Source organism: Pelobates fuscus, chromosome 12 (assembly GCF_036172605.1).
Source record: "Pelobates fuscus isolate aPelFus1 chromosome 12, aPelFus1.pri, whole genome shotgun sequence".
Classification (NCBI taxonomy): Eukaryota; Metazoa; Chordata; class Amphibia; order Anura; family Pelobatidae; genus Pelobates; species Pelobates fuscus.
In genome coordinates, this window is record NC_086328.1 from 3,408,215 (window position 1) to 3,434,554 (window position 26,340).

At 46.4% G+C, this 26,340-nt stretch overlaps 1 protein-coding gene across 1 annotated transcript in view; it reads right to left on the minus strand.

Annotated features, from left to right (window-relative positions):
• Positions 1–15,318, minus strand: part of FA2H (fatty acid 2-hydroxylase) — a 33,146-nt gene extending 17,828 nt beyond the window's left edge. The window contains exon 1 of the mRNA XM_063438632.1: positions 15,016–15,318. Within this exon, the coding sequence (XP_063294702.1) occupies positions 15,016–15,288 (273 nt within the window). The 5' untranslated portion in view covers positions 15,289–15,318. The remainder of the gene's footprint in view (positions 1–15,015) is intronic.
• Between the last annotated feature and the right edge of the window lie 11,022 nt (positions 15,319–26,340).

Sequence of the window (26,340 nt, forward strand, 5' to 3'; positions counted from 1 at the left end):
GCAACGGTAAAAAATAACCCACTAGGCCCTAAATAATACTATCTTAGCAACTATCTTAGCAACTAATGTGTGGATTCCTTAGTAAATCCACACTAAGGAATTACCTGCGCAGCAGCGAGCCGGGAGACGGACCATTGGGGTGTCCATCCTGTTCACACTCGGGATCCAAAATGGCGCCGACCGCAAGTTCGCATCCCTTTGTAACCTTGTTTTTAAAAAAAATGACGTACACGCATGTCCTGGGGTCAGAGGCTACGCTCTGACCAACCACAGCCCAAGCAGGGGTATTTAAACACCAGAATACTTTAGCTCATTGCCCTGTCGTGGTTTCCGTTCCTGGTATCCGAGAGTGCGTTTTTCTGATCCTATTATTGATATTCCTGGTTTCCCTGACTTGGCTTTTTTTATCGATATTGTGATTTCCGGCTCCCTTGACAATTCTCTATTCTTCACTGTATTAACCCGGCCATTCTAAGGACCGGTTTACGTTCTGTCTGTTTTTCTATTCTACGTAGATGTTACATAGTTCTGAATGTTGGATCATATAGTTGTTGTGACAACATGGATCCTGCAGAACTATGTAAACATATGATAACCTGTGAGAGTATGGTGGAGGATATGGATCACAGGCTGGACCAATTTGCCCAAGCATTCCACACATTGCTACAACGCACGGCTTGAGTCACCTCAGGAACAGCCGGCTACTCCGACGCCAGTTTTGGCGGTACCTATGGTGTTTAGAGCTCCTTCCATAACCCTTTCACCTCCTCCTCGTTTTGGAGGTGATCCTAAAGAATGTAGGGGGTTTCTCAAGCAAATTGTGTATAATTTTGGAGGCTACCACCAGGTCATTTCCATCAGATAGGTAAAAACATTGTCTACCTTATGAACCAGCTAACGGGCACGGCATTAACCTGGGCCACCCCTTTATGGGAGAGTGGCAAATCCATCGCCCATAATTGCAGTGAATTTTTAGCAGAGTTCAAAGCGACCTTTGAACCTCTGGGGAAAAAAAGGGAACGCAGTCAAGGCCTTGATGATAATTAAGTAGAGCAACCGCTCTGTGGCTGATTATGCCATTGAATTTAGAACATTAGCCTCTGAAGTAAACTGGACCAACAGCAGTCTGGTTAATGCTTTTTCAGCGAGTCCATCTAAGAATGTACTCGATGAGACCACAGCTTGAGACCTTCCTGTCAGTCTTAGCAAATGTATCACCTATATGATTGACATAGATAATAGGTTAAGAGAAAGAGAAATAAATAAACAATGGGACATACTACCATGTCACTAGCTTCTCATTTTTATAAGCCAGTCGTATCTGTTCCTGTTCCACCTTCGGAAAGTGAACCCATGCAGTTGGGGGTAACCAAACTTACGGAAGCAGATCGACAGTATAGCAGAAACGTGGGCTTATGTCTATACTGTGGTAAATCTTAGAATTTCATGTCCTGTACGCCCGGAAAACATGGGCACCTAAGGACTGACCTTAGGTGTGATGTTTATGTCCCCTAAATTGACTAAGAACCGTTTCCTGGTGAAACGGAGCATCCGGTTTAACAAAAATACTATTCAGTGTGAGGCTATGATTGTCTGCTAAACACCTCTTGTCATTAAGACAAAGAGACAGGCCTTTAGCGGTCGAAGCCATTGATTGGAGACCTCTCTCTCTCATCACCCATGAAACCTTTCCCATTACTGTTTTAGTAGGAATCTTGTACACTGAGGAAATGTTTTTTTCAGGGGATCTCTTCTCCTTCCTGTCCCATAATTCTCGGTTTCCCATGGCTCCAAAAACTCAATCCTCGTCTAGACTGGACCAAAAGGGGAAATAGTGGGATGGGGAGAGGACTGCTGGGATCATTGTAAGAGCCTTATGCCACAACGTATTGGCACTTTCAATGTACACAGTGCACCACCCGTGTCAACAGAGATACCACCTCAGTACCTGGAAGTCAAGGAGGTATTCAATGAAGTACAGTCAGAGACGTTACCACCTAATCGGTCTTATGACTGTTCTAATGACCTCTTACCAGAAACCATGCCTCCCCAGGGATGTATATTCCACGAGGCAAACAAGGCATCTGCCTTGGGCGGCACTTTGCAGGGGGCGGCAAAAAAGCTGCCCCAACGCCCAGGCTACAATGCACGGCTCATCTTGAGTCACGTCAGGAACAGCCGGCTACTACGACGCCTTGTTTGCCTCGTGTCCTGGGGGGTTCAAGAGCTGGCCGGCTGGCCACTTTTGAGCCCCTGGAGGCCGGCAGCGGGCAGCGAGGGAGCATGCTCACCTGAGCTCTTCCTGCTCAGCTCCCTCGAGTGCCACTTAATGAAGCCGGGAGCCGGAATATGACGTCACTCCGGCTCCTGGCATCACTAAATGGTGCGCAAGGGAGCTGAGCAGGAGAAACAGAGCTCTCTTGCCACCTACTCAGCCTGTCTGCCCCCTGCCTGATGGTGCAGCAGCCCAACTGGACCGCAGGTAAGTAATCCACTCCAGCTCTCCCAGGAAGGCTGGGTGGCTTTAAAATAAAATGAAAACAACTAATTTGTGAGTGTTGGTGGAAATGTGTGTGTGTGTGTGTGTGTGTCGGTGAGTGAATGTATGCGTGCGTCTGTCAGTGCGTGTCCACGTCTGTCAGTGTCCATCAGTGAGTGTGTGTGTATGTCATTGTCAGTGTATATGAGAGTTTGTGTGTGTGTCAATGAGTGTATGCGTCTGTCAGTGAGTGAGCGTCTGTCAGTAAAAGTGTGTGCCCGAGCACCGTCCTGCCTAGGGCAGCACAAATCCTAAACACACCAGACTATGATCTGACTGACCAGCACTGTATCAAACATTATGATGGGAGCTTTCACTTTGTGCTCTGCACATTATCCCAACATGCATTGTATTATTACCATCCATTTACTGCAGTCTGGATTGGAGGCACGATTCCGGTTAGGGTCTGTACAGTGACCAGTAATAATAATAAAGTGAGGAGCAGAATATATCACGGCGCTATCTCACAGCCTGCTATCTATAGCGGTGTATACATTTATGTCCCTGTCGTTTAAATAAAGCATTGCACGTCCCTTATTTATGTTAAGGAGAAGTCCCTTAAATGAGCTGCCGGGTATGTCACGGATGTCACAAGGTCTTTTCTTGTGACCAATTGAGCAATCTCAGAATATTAATGTATGTAATAGCTGCACGTAGTTTGGGGAAATTCCTCTCATATTGCCAGGGTTTTATAAGACTGATTCCTATAAAGGGTCTATTACCGCTTTCTGTGAAATCATCACTGCTTGCATGGCATTACATCCCTAAACCAGCCGAGGATCTTCCGGGTTTAACAGAATATCACTTCTTTATAAAAGTTCCCATTTCAAGAAAAGTTGGAGTTTTATGCTCAGTTTGATAGTGAGCTCTTGTGGTTACTCTGTGTCCCAGCACGAAGCGAGCGGAATTACTGGATTCAATGGTTCTCTATGAGGGCCATTTGCCACGCATGGTCCCATGGTTTTATTAAATGACATTAAAGATAAATAACCCAATAATCTAAACTGTTACTATAATATAGCCGTCTATAAATAAATGTATTTAGAATGCTGGAGTGTTCCTTTAAAAGCAGTAGGGAGACTTGGGGAAAACGAACCTTTTGAAATGATATTTGTATTCCGATTGGTTAAAGTGATCGATTAGAATACAACTTGCTTAGTAAGTAGGGAACCTTTGGGATGTAAAATATTGATATCCAAGACGGATAACAGCAAGTTTGTGGGTTGCTTAGAAATACCTGCACCTTCTGGGTAACCCAGCATTCATGGTCTGTGTGTGAAATGCTATGTCAATCTCTAAAATAGTCTACTTATTGGATTTGTGAATTTGACGGGCCCTTCCCTATAAAACAAACAGACTTTGGCTGTTACTGTTGGAGTCTCCTCTCTGGGACGTGTGAAGTGGTATCTGAGGATCGGATCGATAATGTGGTTTGGAAAGGTTTTAAAAGTAGTGCTGAACAGGCATAGAGTGCTACTGGGGGACCCAGTCTAGAGTGCTACTGGGGGACCCAGTCTAGAGTGCTACTGGGGGACCCAGTCTAGAGTGCTACTGGGGGACCCAGTCTAGAGTGCTACTGGGGGACCCAGTCTAGAGTGCTACTGGGGGACCCAGTCTAGAGTGCTACTGGGGGACCCAGTCTAGAGTGCTACTGGGGGACCCAGTCTAGAGTGCTACTGGGGGACCCAGTCTAGAGTGCTACTGGGGGACCCAGTCTAGAGTGCTACTGGGGGACCCAGTCTAGAGTGCTACTGGGGGACCCAGTCTAGAGTGCTACTGGGGGACCCAGTCTAGAGTGCTACTGGGGGACCCAGTCTAGAGTGCTACTGGGGGACCCAGTCTAGAGTGCTACTGGGGGACCCAGTCTAGAGTGCTACTGGGGGACCCAGTCTAGAGTGCTACTGGGGGACCCAGTCTAGAGTGCTACTGGGGGACCCAGTCTAGAGTGCTACTGGGGGACCCAGTCTAGAGTGCTACTGGGGGACCCAGTCTAGAGTGCTACTGGGGGACCCAGTCTAGAGTGCTAAAGGGGAACCCAGTCTAGAGTGCTAAAGGAGGACCCAGTCTAGAGTGCTACTGGAGGACCCAGTCTAGAGTGCTACTGGGGGACCCAGTCTAGAGTGCTACTGGGGGACCCAGTCTAGAGTGCTACTGGGGGACCCAGTCTAGAGTGCTACTGGGGGACCCAGTCTAGAGTGCTACTGGGGGACCCAGTCTAGAGTGCTACTGGGGGACCCAGTCTAGAGTGCTACTGGGGGACCCAGTCTAGAGTGCTACTGGGGGACCCAGTCTAGAGTGCTACTGGGGGACCCAGTCTAGAGTGCTAAAGGGGAACCCAGTCTAGAGTGCTAAAGGAGGACCCAGTCTAGAGTGCTACTGGAGGACCCAGTCTAGAGTGCTAAAGGGGAACCCAGTCTAGAGTGCTACTGGAGGACCCAGTCTAGAGTGCTACTGGAGGACCCAGTCTAGAGTGCTACTGGAGGACCCAGTCTAGAGTGCTACTGGAGGACCCAGTCTAGAGTGCTACTGTAGGACCCAGTCTAGAGTGCTACTGGAGGACCCAGTCTTGGAGATTTTTTCTCCAAGACTGATTAATGTCCGTGTTAAGAAATCCACCGTAAGACATTGCAAGTCCTGGCTTTAACCGCAGTGAAGTTGGACCAAAATGAGAGATTGGATTCAGCGGGCTCTGGTTGCGTTAAATCATATTATTACACCCTATTATTACAGCAGCATCACAATGCATTTCACACTAAAGTAAAGTAAATACAGATCATTTTAAAGGATTTGGGTATTTTTTCTTGCAACTATGTAGGTAAGAAATTTTACATTTCTTTAAAGGAACACTATAGTCACCTAAATTAGTTTAGCTAAATAAAGCAGTTTTAGTGTATAGATCATTCCCCTGCAATTTCACTGCTCAATTCACTGTTATTTAGGAGTTAAATCACTTTGTTTCTGTTTATGTAGCCCTAGCCACACCTCCCCTGGCTATGATTGACAGAGCCTGCATGAAAAAAAAACTGGTTTCACTTTCAAACAGATGTAATTTACCTTAACCCCTTAAGGACACAGGACATGTGTGAAATGTCATGATTCCCTTTTATTCCAGAAGTTTGGTCCTTAAGGGGTTAAATAATTGTATCTCAATCTCTAAATTGAACTTGAATCACATACAGGAGGCTCTTGCAGGGTCTAGGAAGCTATTAACCTAGCAGGGGATAAGAAAATCTTAATTAAACAGAACTTGCAATAAAGAAAGCCTAAATAGGGCTCTCTTTACAGGAAGTGTTTATGGAAGGCTTTGCAAGTCACATGCAGGGAGGTGTGACTAGGGTTCATAAACAAAGGGATTTAACTCCTAAATGGCAGAGTATTGAGCAGTGAGGCTGCAGGAGCATGTTCTATACACCAAAACTGCTTCATTAAGCTAAAGTTGTTCAGGTGACTATAGTGTCCCTTTAAACATGCTCATTACTTCCTGTCTGTAGTAGGTAATCGTAGGTTGGTGTTCTTCCCACTTTCTTTGTTAAAAAGACAGGGCCATGCTTTAAACAGAACAATGGGGAAGAAGTGGGGGACCTTGATTTATCCTGTCCAGTATTTCTGCTTACCGGACCAGGCTACGTCCCTGACCTTGACTTATCCTGTCCAGTATTCCTGCGTACTGGACCCAGCTACCTCCCTGACCTTGACTTATCCTGTCCAGTATTCCTGCGTACTGGACCCAGCTACCTCCCTGACCTTGACTTATCCTGTCCAGTATTCCTGCGTACCGGACCCAGCTACCTCCCTGACCTTGACTTATCCTGTCCAGTATTCCTGCGTACCGGACCCAGCTACCTCCCTGACCTTGACTTATCCTGTTCAGTATTCCTGCGTACCGGACCCAGCTACCTCCCTGACCTTGACTTATCCTGTCCAGTATTCCTGCGTACCGGACCCGGCTACGTTCCAGACCTTGACTTATCCTGTCCAATATTCCTGAGTACCGGACCCAGCTACCTCCCTGACCTTGACTTATCCTGTCCAATATTCCTGAGTACCGGACCCAACTACCTCCCTGACCTTGACTTATCCTGTCCAGTATTTCTGCTTACCGGACCAGGCTACGTCCCTGACCTTGACTTATCCTGTCCAGTATTCCTGCGTACTGGACCCAGCTACCTCCCTGACCTTGACTTATCCTGTCCAGTATTCCTGCGTACCGGACCCAGCTACCTCCCTGACCTTGACTTATCCTGTCCAGTATTCCTGCGTACCGGACCCGGCTACGTTCCGGACCTTGACTTATCCTGTCCAATATTCCTGAGTACCGGACCCAGCTACCTCCCTGACCTTGACTTATCCTGTCCAATATTCCTGAGTACCGGACCCAGCTACCTCCCTGACCTTGACTTATCCTGTCCAATATTCCTGAGTACCGGACCCAGCTACCTCCCTGACCTTGACTTATCCTGTCCAGTATTTCTGCTTACCGGACCAGGCTACGTCCCTGACCTTGACTTATCCTGTCCAGTATTCCTGCGTACTGGACCCAGCTACCTCCCTGACCTTGACTTATCCTGTCCAGTATTCCTGCGTACTGGACCCAGCTACCTCCCTGACCTTGACTTATCCTGTCCAGTATTCCTGCGTACCGGACCCGGCTACGTTCCGGACCTTGACTTATCCTGTCCAATATTCCTGAGTACCGGACCCAGCTACCTCCCTGACCTTGACTTATCCTGTCCAATATTCCTGAGTACCGGACCCAGCTACCTCCCTGACCTTGACTTATCCTGTCCAATATTCCTGAGTACCGGACCCAGCTACCTCCCTGACCTTGACTTATCCTGTCCAGTATTCCTGAGTACCAGACCTAGCCTTGACTTATCCTGTATTAGGATAGTTATACACTGATAAGTCCTATTTCTGTCTAATGTTAAGGTCTAATAATAAGGTCCAGTAGTACTCCTGTCTACCCTTTCCTACTGGGCCTTTGTTTACATTGCTGCCTTTATTCTCGTTGAGGGTCCTGACCTCCTGGATTCAGCTATTATGGCTTCACGTGGCCCATTAGTCGTTGCAGTCTTGTGAAGGCTTCCCAAACCTGGCCCAGTTCCATGTGTTCCATGTTTACTTTAAATGCTATGACGGGTTTCCTGACATTACACGCAGAATGAATGCAATACACCTTCAGCTCTGGGTCTTAGACACTGAGACAATTAAAACGGATGCGTGTAACTCAATGCCACCATGTTCACATTTGATGTTCTGCCTGTTGTCAGTTGTGTTAAGTTCACGCACTGCAAACAATTTGACACAATCTGTGCTATTATTTCCCATAATGCGGACCCCTAATTTCAAGCAGAAAAATGACATCTGTGCCCCAGCGAGTCCAAGATCAATTGGAGCTGCCACCCAGGAGTGTAACTCCCACTAATCTCAGCCCTGAGATTAAAGGAAAACCCAAACTTACACGAACCCCAACCACACAAAAATCACATAGCATGGCTTTATTGGAGAAATAACGAAAGCCGTTGTAGGGTTTGGGCTCATGGTTTACGGTGAATCCATGTATTTTCCTAAACCAGGTTTTACTGTTCTGTAACCTGTGTGTAGAAGGCAGCTCGAGGACCAGTGACTAAGCTGATCAGACTATGAACTGATGACCAGAGACATGACCGGCTGACTAAGTACACAGCACAAACCTCTAAAAACGAAAGCAGCAGCTCAGCCATGGTTTGCTGATAATGGGAATGCCGTGTGTTAAAGGGACAGTCACTAATGCAGCCTGTATGGATTTGATATGTTTTGTTCTCATTAATCCACATCCCGGCTGGAGACAGTACATAGAAACATAGAATGTGACGGCAGATGGAGGGAAGAAAGCCAGAATAAAGATTAAATGATTTCTCAGTCCACTCTGTTCTGTCCTTATCTCAAACACTTAAAGAATGGTCATATTTAAAAAATACCTTGAAAATTAAGAAAAAACTCAGTGAAAATCTCACTATACGTTCTTTAGAACAGCTTATGGTAGAGATAAATCTACGGCACTGGTATAAAAAGGGTAACTATAAGATAAAAGATCTCTTTATTGGTCCGCATATGAAAAGTTTTGAAGACCTTAAGACGGAGCTGGATTTAACCTCTAAAGAGATATTTAGCTACCTCCGTCTTAAGAGTTTTCTTAAAGTTCATATTATTTATTTGGCTGTCGATAAGGGAAATCTGTTCAGGAAGATCTTTTCTGGCTCAGATGTAAAGAAGGTATTCTCTCTTGCGACAGATTTGATAAAACTCACGGGGGTCCCGGATATACCTAAAGCTTTAATTAAATGGGAACAATACTTGGGTATCTCCATGCCTTACAATAATTGGTGTAAAGCATTTCTGGTGACAAGGAAACACATACGTAATCTGAATATTCTTGAGACTTTCACAAAAATTATGTTTAGATGGTATTTGGTCCCTGTAAGACTTTCAAAAATATCCATCCCCATTCCCTCAAATTGTTGGCGTTGCTTTCACCCTGATGGGACCTTTCTCCATATCTGGTGGACTTGTCCCAGAATGAAACCTCTTTGGAATATTATATTTGATCTTATGTTTAGAATTGGAGGTATACGCCCTGAGCTTAAAGCGGATCTTGCACTACTCCATCTTTTGGGCTCAGAAATACAAGGTAACTTAAAATTGATTCTGGTCCACTGTTTAATGGCAACCAAAACTCTAATTGCTAGATTTTGGAAAAATATGGAGATCCCAAAAAAAGGCCAACTTAAAATACAACTATGATACCAACTGGAGATGGAGAGGGGCTTACTTTTGAGTAACAATTTTCATAATGTGAGACTTCGTGAGTTTTATTCTAAATTTATTGTAGACATTACAGACTGGTAACGGGCTGGAATTTGGGCAACAGACATATCAATTTCTGTCAAGCTGGTCTTAAAATAGGATTAGGACTGCTCCTTAAGAGCTCTCCGAACCTTTTTTTAGATATTAAAAATACTCTATTCACGGGTGATTTAATTTTTTATTTTTTTTTCCCTCCCCATGTAAGACCAATTGTGTGTGTTTTGTTTATTAGCCCATCTTTGTCTTCTTGTGTAGATGTGGTTATGGCTATTTTTTGCCATTATAGAATTTAACAATGTAATTTGATATTTTATGCCTTAAACTACGTGTGTAACTGTATTGCATGTTAGCTCCGGGCTAGATGCCTATTTTTTTCTTGTTGTGGCATCTTCCTTGTCTATGTGATATGTTTGTCTTTTTGTAATTTATTAAAAAACAAACAAAGAAAAAAAAAAGAAAAGAATGTGACGGCAGATAAGAACCATTCGGCCCATCTAGTCTGCCCAGTTTTCTAAATACTTTCATTAGTCCCTGGCCTTATCTTATAGTTAGGATAGCCTTATGCCTATCCCACGCATGCTTAAACTCCTTTACTGTGTTATCCTGACTAGTCTTCCGGGCGTCCTCTGCCTCTAACACTCTAAGTTACTTTGTAACTCCGCTCACTCAGTGCGGTCAGTGGCCGAGCCGTGTGCGTACATTGATAAGGAGTGAGGCGGCATGGCTACATTGATTTTTATTATGAATTGGGAAATAATGGGTGCAGATAGCAGATGGAGTCAGTAAACACAAACAATAACGTGCAGATACAATACAAAACAATCCTTAACTTGTGACAGGGAAATGTATTGGGTCAAAACATGTCCACCAGCAAACCGGAAATTCACACACAACCATTTAGGAGGTAATTCCAAACATTTATATTCACTCAGTGCGTCACTGTGTCCATTATTCCACATGCAGTGTATACAGTGCGTCAGTGTGTCCATTATTCCACATGCAGTGTATCAGTGTGCAATGCAGCGTGTGTCCATTATTCCACATGCAGTGTACACAGGGTGTCAGTGTGCAATGCAGCGTGTGTCCATTATTCCACATGCAGTGTACACAGGGTGTCAGTGTGCAATGCAGCGTGTGTCCATTATTTACCATGCAGTGTATAGAGTGCGTCAGTGTGCAATGCAGTGTGTGTCCATTATTCCACATGCAGTGTATACAGTGTGTCAGTGTGCAATGCAGTGTGTGTCCATTATTCCACATGCAGTGTATACAGGGTGTCAGTGTGCAATGCAGTGTGTGTCCATTACTCCCCATGCAGTGTATACAGTGCGTCAGTGTGCAATGCAGTGTGTGTCCATTATTCCACATGCAGTGTATACAGGGTGTCAGTGTGCAATGCAGTGTGTGTCCATTATTCCACATGCAGTATATACAGGGTGTCAGTGTGCAATGCAGTGTGTGTCCATTATTCCACATGCAGTGTATACAGTGCGTCAGTGTGCAACGCAGCGGGTGTCCATTATTTACCTGCAGTGTATACAGTGCGTCAGTGTGCAATGCAGTGTGTGTCCATTATTCCACATGCAGTGTATACAGGGTGTCAGCGTGCAATGCAGCGTGTGTCCATTATTTACCATGCAGTGTATACAGTGTATGTCCATTAGTCCACATGCAGTGTACACAGGGTGTCAGTGTGCAATGCAGCGTGTCCATTATTCCCCATGCAGTGTATACAGGGTGTCAGTGTGCAGCATACAATTCACTTGCTGCCTCTGGCATGTTCATGGTGGCATCACACCCTGAAACACAGCAGCACTATGTGACCTCTATCTCAGCCTACGGACTGCAAGGCCATTATCCTCTCAGACAGAGTCCATTCATTGTAGTCCGGCGAATGCCTTACTCCTACTGAGGATGGACTGCAGGCGTCTGCGTTCACAATACACATTCCTCCACTCACGCCATCCACAGCCAGCCTGGCTTCCAGTAAACCTTCAGATAGTTTGTGAAAGTGATGCCGTGCGATCTGTGGATCTCCACGTTCATTTCTAGCCATACTCCAATCAGAATACACATCATGTTCCATGGTTACACACAGACGCCATGTAGCAATCACATACATTGTCACATATTAATCAGCGACGGTTAAAATCTGTCATTATGTTAATTGTGTTTATTAAAGGGATTCAAAAAGTGACCTTTCACTTCATGGCAAATCCCATGACTTTTAAATTGTGTATATTAAATAGAGACTGCTATAGCGCAACAGATTTACTAAATTATGCCACAAATTCACTAAAAACACAGACGTAACAGGAAAGTGTCCGCAATACTTTGCTAAGTCTCCCCCCGACAGCTCACATTTTGCTAAATTCATTGTATGGTGCCCGACTTACTGACCAATGAGAAGCCCACCGCCCTGCTGACATCACAACACACGTACAAGGACAGACCAACAGGAAATGATTTGATTCATTAAATACATTCTTACTGATAGACAACACTCACCCATTTATCATTAGCACAGTGCCCCCCCCTCCCCCCACAGCCCCTTATCTCTCCAATACCATCATACTGCAACCTACCTGTAACACACCTAGCAGTCACTATCACACTGTAACCTACCTGTAACACACCTAGCAGTCACTATCACACTGCAACCTACCTGTAACACACCTAGCAGTCACTATCACACTGCAACCTACCTGTAACACACCTAGCAGTCACTATCACACTGTAATCTACCTGTAACACACCTAGCAGTCACTATCACACTGCAACCTACCTGTAACACACCTAGCAGTCACTATCACACTGCAACCTACCTGTAACACACCTAGCAGTCACTATCACACTGCAACCTACCTGTAACACACCTAGCAGTCACTATCACACTGTAACCTACCTGTAACACACCTAGCAGTCACTATCACACTGCAACCTACCTGTAACACACCTAGCAGTCACTATCACACTGCAACCTACCTGTAACACACCTAGCAGTCACTATCACACTGCAACCTACCTGTAACACACCTAGCAGTCACTATCACACTGCAACCTACCTGTAACACACCTAGCAGTCACTATCACACTGCAACCTACCTGTAACACACCTAGCAGTCACTATCATACTGCAACCTACCTGTAACACACCTAGCAGTCACTATCACACTGCAACCTACCTGTAACACACCTAGCAGTCACTATCACACTGCAACCTACCTGTAACACACCTAGCAGTCACTATCACACTGCAACCTACCTGTAACACACCTAGCAGTCACTATCACACTGCAACCTACCTGTAACACACCTAGCAGTCACTATCACACTGCAACCTACCTGTAACATACCTAGCAGTCACTATCACAGTATAACCTACCTGTAACACACCTAGCAGTCACTATCACACTATAACCTACCTGTAACATACCTAGCAGTCACTATCACACTGTAACCTACCTGTAACATACCTAGCAGTCACTATCACAGTATAACCTACCTGTAACACAACTAGCAGTCACTATCACAGTATAACCTACCTGTAACACACCTAGCAGTCACTATCACAGTATAACCTACCTGTAACACACCTAGCAGTCACTATCACACTGTAACCTACCTGTAACACACCTAGCAGTCACTATCACAGTATAACATACCTGTAACACACCTAGCAGTCACTATCACGGTATAACCTACCTGTAACACACCTAGCAGTCACTATCACAGTATAACCTACCTGTAACATACCTAGCAGTCACTATCACAGTATAGCCTACCTGTAACACAACTAGCAGTCACTATCACAGTATAACCTACCTGTAACACACCTAGCAGTCACTATCACACTGTAACCTACCTGTAACACACCTAGCAGTCACTATCACAGTATAACCTACCTGTAACACACCTAGCAGTCCCTATCACAGTATAACCTACCTGTAACACACCTAGCAGTCCCTATCACACTGTAACCTACCTGTAACACACCTAGCAGTCCCTATCACAGTATAACCTACCTGTAACACACCTAGCAGTCCCTATCACACTGTAACCTACCTGTAACACACCTAGCAGTCCCTATCACAGTATAACCTACCTGTAACACACCTAGCAGTCACTATCACACTCTCTCTCTCCCCCAGTACTCACTCTCTCTCTCCCTCTCCCAGCACTCTCTCTCTCCCTCTCCCAGCACTCTCTCTCTCCCTCTCCCAGCACTCTCTCTCTCTCCCAGCACTCTCTCTCTCTCCCAGCACTCTCTCTCTCTCTCCCAGCACTCTCTCTCTCTCCCAGCACACTCTCTCTCTCTCCCAGCACACACTCTCTCTCTCCCAGCACACTCTCTCTCTCTCTCCCAGCACACTCTCTCTCTCTCTCCCAGCACACTCTCTCTCTCTCTCTCCCAGCACACTCTCTCTCTCTCTCTCTCTCCCAGCACACTCTCTCTCTCTCTCTCCCAGCACACACACTCTCTCTCCCAGCACACACACTCTCTCTCCCAGCACACTCTCTCTCTCTCCCAGCACACTCTCTCTCTCTCCCAGCACACTCTCTCTCTCTCCCAGCACACTCTCTCTCTCTCCCAGCACACTCTCTCTCCCAGCACACTCTCTCTCTCTCCCAGCACACTCTCTCTCTCTCCCAGCACACTCTCTCTCTCTCCCAGCACACTCTCTCTCTCTCTCTCCCAGCACACTCTCTCTCTCTCTCTCCCAGCACACTCTCTCTCTCTCTCTCCCAGCACACTCTCTCTCTCTCCCAGCACACTCTCTCTCTCTCCCAGCACACTCTCTCTCTCTCTCTCTCTCCCAGCACACACTCTCTCTCTCTCTCTCTCTCCCAGCACACTCTCTCTCTCTCTCTCTCTCTCTCCCAGCACACACTCTCTCTCTCTCTCCCAGCACACACTCTCTCTCTCTCTCCCAGCACACTCTCTCTCTCTCTCTCTCCCAGCACACTCTCTCTCTCTCTCTCTCCCAGCACACTCTCTCTCTCTCTCCCAGCACACTCTCTCTCTCTCTCCCAGCACTCTCTCTCTCTCTCTCAGCACACACTCTCTCTCTCTCTCTCCCAGCACTCTCTCTCTCTCCCAGCACTCTCTCTCTCTCCCAGCACTCTCTCTCTCTCTCTCCCTCCCAGCACACTCTCTCTCCCAGCACACTCTCTCTCTCACACTCCCAGCACACTCTCTCTCCCAGCACACTCTCTCTCTCTCCCAGCACTCTCTCTCTCTCTCAGCACTCTCTCTCTCTCTCTCCCAGCACTCTCTCTCTCTCTCAGCACACTCTCTCTCTCTCTCCCAGCACTCTCTCTCTCTCTCTCCCAGCACTCTCTCTCTCTCTCAGCACACACTCTCTCTCTCTCTCTCCCAGCACACTCTCTCTCTCCCAGCACACTCTCTCTCTCTCTCCCAGCACTCTCTCTCTCTCTCAGCACACTCTCTCTCTCTCTCCCAGCACTCTCTCTCTCTCTCAGCACACACTCTCTCTCTCTCTCTCTCTCTCCCAGCACTCTCTCTCTCTCCCAGCACTCTCTCTCTCTCTCTCCCTCCCAGCACTCTCTCTCTCTCTCTCCCAGCACACTCTCTCTCTCTCTCACACTCCCAGCGAAGCTGTTGTTACCTGCGGACTGGCTGCTCCCTGTGTGTGGCCCCCGGGGCCCCCTTGCTCCAGGTCCCCGATATAATACTGCTCCAGCCAGCGCAGGGCATTGTCTGAGTGCCGGTGTGGGGGCCCCTCCAGGTCGGCTTGGATGTCGGTCCCGGTCCTGTCCCGGAGCAGAGTCTCCCCCCCGGGGTGAATCCTCACAAAGTCCGTCACATCGTACACCCTCCGCCCCCTGAGGAGCCAACAGCGGCCCCGCAGCTGGGACTCACAGACCGCGCGCTCAGCCATGGAGAGCGAGAGTGAGGCTCCCAACGTAGCCAGCGCAGCACAACCCGGGCCGGCCCCGCCCACTGACCGGGCAACCCCGCCCCCTCACCTGCAAACCGCGCCCCCGCCGCGCCCCTCACCTGCAGACCGCGCCCCCTCACCTGCAAACCCCGCCCCCGCCGCGCCCTCCCAGCTGCAAGTCTCACCGCGTGCTGCAGTACCACAGCGCCACCTCGTGCCCGCACAGGGTACAACCACCCGATACAATGTGTGTGCCATTAAAACTCTGTAACAATCGGTGTCAGTGTGTGTGTTTGTGTCACTCAGTGTTAGTGGGTATGAGCCAGTGTGTTTGTGTGTGCCATTGAAACTCTGTAACAATCGGTGTCAGTGTGTGTGTTTGTGTCACTCAGTGTTAGTGGGTATGAGCCAGTGTGTTAGTGTGTGCCATTGAAACTCTGTAACAATCGGTGTCAGTGTGTGTGTTTGTGTCACTCAGTGTTAGTGGGTATGAGCCAGTGTGTTTGTGTGTGCCATTAAAACTCTGTAACAATCGGTGTCAGTGTGTGTGTTTGTGTCACTCAGTGTTAGTGGGTATGAGCCAGTGTGTTAGTGTGTGCCATTGAAACTTTGTAACAATCGGTGTCAGTGTGTGTGTTTGTGTCACTCAGTGTTAGTGGGTATGAGCCAGTGTGTTAGTGTGTGCCATTGAAACTTTGTAACAATCGGTGTCAGTGTGTGTGTTTGTGTCACTCAGTGTTACTGGGTATGAGCCAGTGTGTTTGTGTGTGCCATTGAAACTCTGTAACAATCGGTGTCAGTGTGTGTGTTTGTGTCACTCAGTGTTAGTGGGTATGAGCCAGTGTGTTAGTGTGTGCCATTGAAACTTTGTAACAATCGGTGTCAGTGTGTGTGTTTGTGCCACTCAGTGTTAGTGGGTATGAGCCAGTGTGTTAGTGTGTGCCATTGAAACTTTGTAACAATCGGTGTCAGTGTGTGTGTTTGTGTCACTCAGTGTTAGTGGGTATGAGCCAGTGTGTTTGTGTGTGCCATTGAAACTCTGTAACAATCGGTGTCAGTGTGTGTGTTTGTGTCACTCAGTGTTAGTGGGTATGAGCCAGTGTGTTAGTGTGTGCCATTGAAACTCTGTAACAATCGGTGTCAGTGTGTGTGTTTGTGTCACTCAGTGTTACTGGGTATGAGCCAGTGTGTTTGTGTGTGCCATTGAAACTCTGTAACAATCGGTGTCAGTGTGTGTGTTTGTGTCACTCAGTGTTAGTGGGTATGAGCCAGTGTGTTAGTGTGTGCCATTGAAACTCTGTAACAAACGGTGTCAGTGTGTGTGTTTGTGTCACTCAGTGTTACTGGGTATGAGCCAGTGTGTTTGTGTGTGCCATTGAAACTCTGTAACAATCGGTGTCAGTGTGTGTGTTTGTGTCACTCAGTGTTAGTGGGTATGAGCCAGTGTGTTAGTGTGTGCCATTGAAACTTTGTAACAATCGGTGTCAGTGTGTGTGTTTGTGTCACTCAGTGTTAGTGGGTATGAGCCAGTGTGTTAGTGTGTGCCATTGAAACTCTGTAACAATCGGTGTCAGTGTGTGTGTTTGTGTCACTCAGTGTTACTGGGTATGAGCCAGTGTGTTTGTGTGTGCCATTGAAACTCTGTAACAATCGGTGTCAGTGTGTGTGTTTGTGTCACTCAGTGTTAGTGGGTATGAGCCAGTGTGTTTGTGTGTGCCATTGAAACTTTGTAACAATCGGTGTCAGTGTGTGTGTTTGTGTCACTCAGTGTTAGTGGGTATGAGCCAGTGTGTTAGTGTGTGCCATTGAAACTTTGTAACAATCGGTGTCAGTGTGTGTTTGTGTCACTCAGTGTTACTGGGTATGAGCCAGTGTGTTTGTGTGTGCCATTGAAACTCTGTAACAATCGGTGTCAGTGTGTGTGTTTGTGTCACTCAGTGTTAGTGGGTATGAGCCAGTGTGTTTGTGTGTGCCATTGAAACTCTGTAACAATCGGTGTCAGTGTGTGTGTTTGTGTCACTCAGTGTTAGTGGGTATGAGCCAGTGTGTTAGTGTGTGCCATTGAAACTCTGTAACAATCGGTGTCAGTGTGTGTGTTTGTGTCACTCAGTGTTACTGGGTATGAGCCAGTGTGTTTGTGTGTGCCATTGAAACTCTGTAACAATCGGTGTCAGTGTGTGTGTTTGTGTCACTCAGTGTTAGTGGGTATGAGCCAGTGTGTTTGTGTGTGCCATTGAAACTTTGTAACAATCGGTGTCAGTGTGTGTGTTTGTGTCACTCAGTGTTACTGGGTATGAGCCAGTGTGTTAGTGTGTGCCATTGAAACTCTGTAACAATCGGTGTCAGTGTGTGTATTTGTGTCACTCAGTGTTAGTGGGTATGAGCCAGTGTGTTAGTGTGTGCCATTGAAACTCTGTAACAATCGGTGTCAGTGTGTGTGTTTGTGTCACTCAGTGTTACTGGGTATGAGCCAGTGTGTTTGTGTGTGCCATTGAAACTTTGTAACAATCGGTGTCAGTGTGTGTGTTTGTGTCACTCAGTGTTACTGGGTATGAGCCAGTGTGTTTGTGTGTGCCATTGAAACTCTGTAACAATCGGTGTCAGTGTGTGTGTTTGTGTCACTCAGTGTTAGTGGGTATGAGCCAGTGTGTTTGTGTGTGCCATTGAAACTCTGTAACAATCGGTGTCAGTGTGTGTGTTTGTGTCACTCAGTGTTAGTGGGTATGAGCCAGTGTGTTGGTGTGTGCCATTGAAACTCCGTAACAATCGGTGTCAGTGTGTGTTTGTGTCACTCAGTGTTAGTGGGTATGAGCCAGTGTGTTTGTGTGTGCCATTGAAACTCTGTAACAATCGGTGTCAGTGTGTGTGTTTGTGTCACTCAGTGTTAGTGGGTATGAGCCAGTGTGTTTGTGTGTGCCATTGAAACTCCGTAACAATCGGTGTCAGTGTGTGTGTGTTTGTGTCACTCAGTGTTAGTGGGTATGAGCCAGTGTGTTAGTCTGTGCCATTGAAACTCTGTAACAATCGGTGTCAGTGTGTGTGTTTGTGTCACTCAGTGTTAGTGGGTATGAGCCAGTGTGTTTGTGTGTGCCATTGAAACTCTGTAACAATCGGTGTCAGTGTGTGTGTTTGTGTCACTCAGTGTTAGTGGGTATGAGCCAGTGTGTTTGTGTGTGCCATTGAAACTCTGTTAAAATCGGTGTCAGTGTGTGTGTTTGTGTCACTCAGTGTTAGTGGGTATGAGCCAGTGTGTTAGTGTGTGCCATTGAAACTCCGTAACAATCGGTGTCAGTGTGTGTGTTTGTGTCACTCAGTGTTAGTGGGTATGAGCCAGTGTGTTAGTGTGTGCCATTGAAACTCTGTAACAATCGGTGTCAGTGTGTGTGTTTGTGTCACTCAGTGTTACTGGGTATGAGCCAGTGTGTTTGTGTGTGCCATTGAAACTCTGTAACAATCGGTGTCAGTGTGTGTGTTTGTGTCACTCAGTGTTAGTGGGTATGAGCCAGTGTGTTTGTGTGTGCCATTGAAACTCTGTAACAATCGGTGTCAGTGTGTGTGTTTGTGTCACTCAGTGTTAGTGGGTATGAGCCAGTGTGTTAGTGTGTGCCATTCAAACTCTGTAACAATCGGTGTCAGTGTGTGTGTTTGTGTCACTCAGTGTTAGTGGGTATGAGCCAGTGTGTTTGTGTGTGCCATTGAAACTCTGTAACAATCGGTGTCAGTGTGTGTGTTTGTGTCACTCAGTGTTAGTGGGTATGAGCCAGTGTGTTAGTGTGTGCCATTGAAACTCTGTAACAATCGGTGTCAGTGTGTGTGTTTGTGTCACTCAGTGTTAGTGGGTATGAGCCAATGTGTTTGTGTGTGCCATTGAAACTCTGTAACAATCGGTGTCAGTGTGTGTGTTTGTGTCACTCAGTGTTAGTGGGTATAAGCCAGTGTGTTAGTGTGTGCCATTCAAACTCTGTAACAATCGGTGTCAGTGTGTGTGTTTGTGTCACTCAGTGTTAGTGGGTATGAGCCAGTGTGTTTGTGTGTGCAATTGAAACTCTGTAACAATCGGTGTCAGTGTGTGTGTTTGTGTCACTCAGTGTTAGTGGGTATGAGCCAGTGTGTTTGTGTGTGCCATTGAAACTCTGTAACAATCGGTGTCAGTGTGTGTGTTTGTGTCACTCAGTGTTAGTGGGTATGAGCCAGTGTGTTAGTGTGTGCCATTCAAACTCTGTAACAATCAGTGTCAGTGTGTGTGTTTGTGTCACTCAGTGTTAGTGGGTATGAGCCAGTGTGTTAGTGTGTGCCATTCAAACTCTGTAACAATCGGTGTCAGTGTGTGTGTTTGTGTCACTCAGTGTTAGTGGGTATGAGCCAGTGTGTTAGTGTGTGCCATTGAAACTTTGTAACAATCGGTGTCAGTGTGTGTGTTTGTGTCACTCAGTGTTACTGGGTATGAGCCAGTGTGTTTGTGTGTGCCATTGAAACTCTGTAACAATCGGTGTCAGTGTGTGTGTTTGTGTCACTCAGTGTTAGTGGGTATGAGCCAGTGTGTTTGTGTGTGCCATTGAAACTCTGTAACAATCGGTGTCAGTGTGTGTGTTTGTGTCACTCAGTGTTACTGGGTATGAGCCAGTGTGTTAGTGTGTGCCATTGAAACTTTGTAACAATCGGTGTCAGTGTGTGTGTTTGTGTCACTCAGTGTTACTGGGTATGAGCCAGTGTGTTTGTGTGTGCCATTGAAACTCTGTAACAATCGGTGTCAGTGTGTGTGTTTGTGTCACTCAGTGTTAGTGGGTATGAGCCAGTGTGTTTGTGTGTGCCATTAAAACTCTGTAACAATCGGTGTCAGTGAATAGGTGTGTCAAAGACTATTGTTTTTAAACTTAAAGGGAAATAGTTTACATTTGTAAAAAAATAATGTAATTAATTTCTATAATTTCTGAGAGTGTTATATACATGAAGATAGTGAATTCATTGATACAATGCTTCTCTATGAGGACAGGACATGCTGATTTACACAGCCACGCGTGCACATTAGGCGTCCCATTACTTCTCTATAGAAACTGAGATCATCATCACGAAGCACAGACCGAGGCAGCGAATGATCAAAGTAAATCTCCTTTATCTTCCTATTAAATTGAGGGTCTACATATCAAATACAGAGAATAAATGGTAACTGTTCTAACATTGGCGTCTCCCTTCATGGTCTATGGACTACATTTACCATGATGCTCATCTAGGAGTGGGAAAGGGCAGGGATCCACCGGAGAGTGTTCGTAAAGGGGTTAATTAAACCTCGCAAACAGGGGGCGGTAAAAAGATTGCTTCCAGGAGTCCCTGACCCCCTGCGCCCCAACCCTGGAGTCATGTTGCCCCAAGCGGTTCATTAGCCTTCATGTACACTGGGAGCTATGGACTCAACCTGGGTCACTGATGGCTAGTTTCAGGGTCTAGAGGCTAGCTGAGCATCATGGGAAATGATCTAGTATGCCATAGGTCAATATTAATAAACCTCTCCCATTTTCTGCCCTGTTAGCTGCCATCACACAGGCTGTCGTTTGTGTCAGGACAATCAGAGAGCTGCATGCCAGTCACAGCTGTGCCAAGCCTGCTGTGGGTGGGAAGAGAGGGCCGCTAGTTATTGGGCCCCATTGTTCTGATCCAGTGACAACCCCCACCCTCCATACAGAACAACAACCTCATTCAGTGCTGGGCCGTAACCCTCCGACTGCTGGACAGACTGTCTCGGCTCACTCTTGGAGCCGAACACGTAGCAGGGAGATGCTGACATGCCATTGAAAGTGATGCTCTCATTATAGGCTCACAGCAGGGACAATGATGGATTAATGTGTGGGGAGTCAGAGAGGCTAAATCTGTACCCTGCATGGCTAGTGTAGGCCCTAATCCCACTTACACCTCTATGTCTCCACTCACATCATTCAGAACAATGCCTACCCATACCTCCCAAGTGTCCCTGGTTTGGACCCAAACCCCTCTGTCCCTCTTTTCTATGTTGTTGGTATGTCTGAGTGTATCACAGAGCTCCACAGCAATAATACTCCCAGTAATGTGTCTGAGTGTATCACAGAGCTCCACATCAATAATACTCCCAGTAATGTGTCTGAGTGTATAACAGAGCTCCACATCAATAATACTCCCAGTAATGTGTCTGAGTGTATAACAGAGCTCCACAGCAATAATACTCCCAGTAATGAGCTCCACAGCAATAATACTCCCAGTAATGAGCTCCACAGTAAAAATACCCCCAGTAATGTGACTGAGTGTATAAAAGAGCTCCACAGCAATAATACTCCCAGTAATGTGTCTGAGTGTATCACAGAGCTCCACAGCAATAATACTCCCAGTAATGTGTCTGAGTGAATAACAGAGCCCTACAGCAATAATACTCCCAGTAATGTGTCTGAGTGTATAACAGAGCTCCACAGCAATAATACTCCCAGTAATGTGTCTGAGTGTATAACAGAGCTCCACAGCAATAATACTCCCAGTAATGTGTCTGAATGTATAACAGAGCTCCACAGAAATAATACTCCCAGTAATGTGTCTGAGTGTATAACAGAGCTCCACAGCAATAATACTCCCAGTAATGTGTCTGAGTGTATCACAGAGCTCCACAGCAATAATACTCTCAGTAATGTGTCTGAGTGTATAACAGAGCTCCACAGCAATAATACTCCCAGTAATATGTCTGAGTGTATAACAGAGCTCCACAGCAATAATACTCCCAGTAATGTGTCTGAGTGTATAACAGAGCTCCACAGCAATAATACTCTCAGTAATGTGTCTGAGTGTATAACAGAGCTCCACAGCAATAATACTCCCAGTAATGTGTCCGAGTGTATAACAGAGCTCCACAGCAATAATACTCCCAGTAATGTGTCTGAGTGTATAACAGAGCTCCACAGCAATAATACTCCCAGTAATGTGTCTGAATGTATAACAGAGCTCCACAGAAATAATACTCCCAGTAATGTGTCTGAGTGTATAACAGAGCTCCACAGCAATAATACTCCCAGTAATGTGTCTGAGTGTATCACAGAGCTCCACAGCAATAATACTCTCAGTAATGTGTCTGAGTGTATAACAGAGCTCCACAGCAATAATACTCCCAGTAATATTTCTGAGTGTATAACAGAGCTCCACAGCAATAATACTCCCAGTAATGTGTCTGAGTGTATAACAGAGCTCAACAGCAATAATACTCTCAGTAATGTGTCTGAGTGTATAACAGAGCTCCACAGCAATAATACTCCCAGTAATATGTCTGAGTGTATAACAGAGCTCCACAGCAATAATACTCCCAGTAATGTGTCTGAGTGTATAACAGAGCTCCACAGCAATAATACTCCCAGTAATGTCTGAGTGTATAACAGAGCTCCACAGTAATAATACTCCCAGTAATGTGTCCGAGTGTATAACAGAGCTCCACAGCAATAATACTCCCAGTAATGTGTCTGAATGTATAACAGAGCTCCACAGCAATAATACTCCCAGTAATGTGTCTGAATGTATAACAGAGCTCCACAGTAATGATACTCCCAGTAATGTGTCTTTAAAGGACCACTATAGTGCCAGGAAAACATACTCGTTTTCCTGGCACTATAGTGCCCTGAGGGTGCCCCCACCCTCAGGGACCCCCTCCTGCCGGGCTGGATGGAGAGTAAAGGGTTAAAACTTACCTTTATTCCAGCGCCGGGCGGGGAGCAATCCTCCTCCTCTCCGCCTCCGATCCTCCCTTTCGGCTGCACGCGCATTCAGCCAGTCTCATAGGAAAGCATTTACAATGCTTTCCTATGGACGCTTGCGTGCTCTCACTGATTTTCACAGTGAGAAGCACGCAAGCGCCTCTAGCGGCTGTCAATGAGACGGCCACTAGAGGATTTGGAGGCTGGATTAACCCTCAGTATAAACATAGCAGTTTCTCTGAAACTGCTATGTTTATAATAAAATGGGCTAACCCTAGCTGGACCTGGCACCCAGACCACTTCATTAAGCTGAAGTGGTCTGGGTGCCTAGAGTGGTCCTTTAACCTACAATAAATGTGTTTAGAAATCAGTCTGTGTAAATAAGATACATTGCTCTTCTAAATTACATTTTAGTTGCAGACACTGTTATTAGTAAGTCATCTGAATTATCTCTGAACAGCCCCGCCCCTGGCCACCACACTCACACCCCTAATTAAAAGTGTCCCTCTTTTTCTATTTTAAGTGCTGGATGCTGTCAGGCAGGGCTGGCCAAAAGGTAGTTCCCCAAATGTTTTAAAATACAATTTCCATGATGCTCTGCAAAGCATCAAGTGAGTTGTAGACAGTTCTACATCTGGGGATCTACCTTTAGGCAGCCCTTCTATAAGGCCTATGGTGGTGACACCAACATGTTGCAAGCCTAGTGTGAGCCGGATCACGCACAGCGTTAGAAGGAGCTAGGCCGCGTGTTAACTGGCCCGAGTCCTGGCTGTAAAATGCAAACATAATATACTCACAGAGATCGATCTGTATGTACGCCGTGCAGGGCGCTCAGCCTGTTTTCACAATATAATCCACGTTTTAGTAAATCGAAGGGATTTAGTCAATATACAGTTAGGAAATAATGCTTTTTACATATTTTGAAATCAGTCATTTTGTTCTGAATATTGCACATTGATCATCAGTCACTGTGACTAGTGAGTAAACTATTAAATTGGAGATTTTAGTGCTTGTTACGGTGAGTGGGCTCCACATCGACGCTGACATCCGTTTGGGGGTGCTGGAATGAAATCATTGCCGGTAACCTGGAGAGAATTAGATACCGGGCGGTGTGAGCATCACAGATACAAGGTGTGGAGTCTGAACACACCCTGCTATTTAATTTATAGGATTCTTTCACTCCTTGGTAATGTGAGAATCCCACCTCACGAATCGGAGACTGAGTGAGCTCAGGAAGACACCTGACACTCACAGTGACAACGCTGTGGGCAGAGGAGGGGTCCTATATAACAGACAGCAGGGGAACAAGGAGACAACTAGAGCGCGGTGGGCAGTATAGGCGATCTATATACATCAGCTGCTCCCTGTCTATCCATCTATCTGTAACCGAGCCAACTAATCAGAAACCCCAATGGCAACTTTCCTTACGGTGAGTAAATTGCTTTATCGTTAATATTCCGTAATACCGCACGAATATCGCACTTTTCCCACTATTTTAAGATTAGCAATACGAATGGTGATGGCATTTTTTACATCTATTTTCTTGTCTACCACTATTGCGCACTTAACATTCAATGTTTTAGGGCTTTTATATGCACTGCGTGGAGATTTATCATGTCACGTAGCCTGCGGGGAGATTTAACGTGTCACGTAGCCTGCGGGGAGACTTAACGTGTCACGTAGCCTGCGGGGAGATTTAACGTGTCACGTAGCCTGCGGGGAGACTTAACGTGTCACGTAGCCTGCGGGGAGATTTAACGTGTCACGTAGCCGGTGTTAAGATTTATCGTTTCACGTAGCCTGCGGGGAGACTTAACGTGTCACGTAGCCTGCGGGGAGATTTAACGTGTCACGTAGCCGGTGTTAAGATTTATCGTTTCACGTAGCCTGCGGGGAGACTTAACGTGTCACGTAGCCTGCGGGGAGATTTAACGTGTCACGTAGCCGGTGTTAAGATTTATCGTTTCACGTAGCCTGCGGGGAGACTTAACGTGTCACGTAGCCTGCGGGGAGATTTAACGTGTCACGTAGCCGGTGTTAAGATTTATCGTTTCACGTAGCCTGCGGGGAGATTTAACGTGTCACGTAGCCTGCTTGAAGATCTAACGTGTCATGTAGCCTGCGGGGAGATTTAACATGTCACGTGGCCTATGGGGAGATTTAACGTGTCACGTAGCCTATGGGGAGATTTAACGTGTCACGTAGCCTGCGAGAGATTTAACGTGTCACGTAGCCTGCGGGGAGATTTAACGTGTCACGTAGCCTGCGGGGAGATTTAACGTGTCACGTAGCCTGCAGGGAGATTTAACGTGTCACGTAGCCTGCAGGGAGATTTAACGTGTCACGTAGCCTGCAGGGAGATTTAACGTGTCACGTAGCCTGCAGGGAGATTTAACGTGTCACGTAGCCTGCAGGGAGATTTAACGTGTCACGTAGCCTGCAGGGAGATTTAACGTGTCACGTAGCCTGCAGGGAGATTTAACGTGTCACGTAGCCTGCAGGGAGATTTAACATGTCACACAGTCTGCATGGAGGTTTAACGTGTTGGTGATGGGTGCTAGATTTGCACCTAGTTGAAGGAGATAATCTGTGAAATATCAGTGGAGATGGGGGTCAGCATTTCCAAGCAATGAAAGGCATGATGACATGCAGACACAGGCGTGCCACGCAGATAAAATGGCTATTTATACAAAAAGATGCAAAGTCTAGTAACGAGGACAATTTGACACTGTGCACACATGGTAAACTCTCATTACTCTTGGGCAGCAGCAATGGCTATAATATTTATCAGAAAATCATTCAAGTGTAAGCTCACTTGTCATATCAAGGCCAATCTCCTAGATGAGTCCTACGCGAACGATTCGCCTTGTGGATCTCAGCTAGAAGGTAAAATCTGCACCGGTAGGCACAAATCCAGTGTTTGGGTCAGTGGCAGAGCAGCCAGTAAAGTGTAACCTCTCTTACAGTATGCCTCATGCTATGGGAACAAAACAGCACCCCAACTTATTGGAAGAAGGAGCTGTCTGTCTCTCCTGGGGACCCCGCCATGTTTACGACACCGGCGTATAAAGAGACCAGCCCCAGAGCTGACTGTGATGCAGCTAACCAGACTTATCAAAGTCCTCAGGGAACTTCGCTGCCAAAACTCTGAAGAACTCCAACCACAAGGGGGTTCCAGGTGAGACGTGAATACCTCTCAATACCTGTGGCACACAGTGAGCAAGCCACTAAGCCACTTGCTATCTACACACAGAGTATATTATATACAGGGCACCGCCAATCCTAGTTACACACAGAGTATATTATATACAGGGCACCGCCAATCCTAGTTACACACAGAGTATATTATATACAG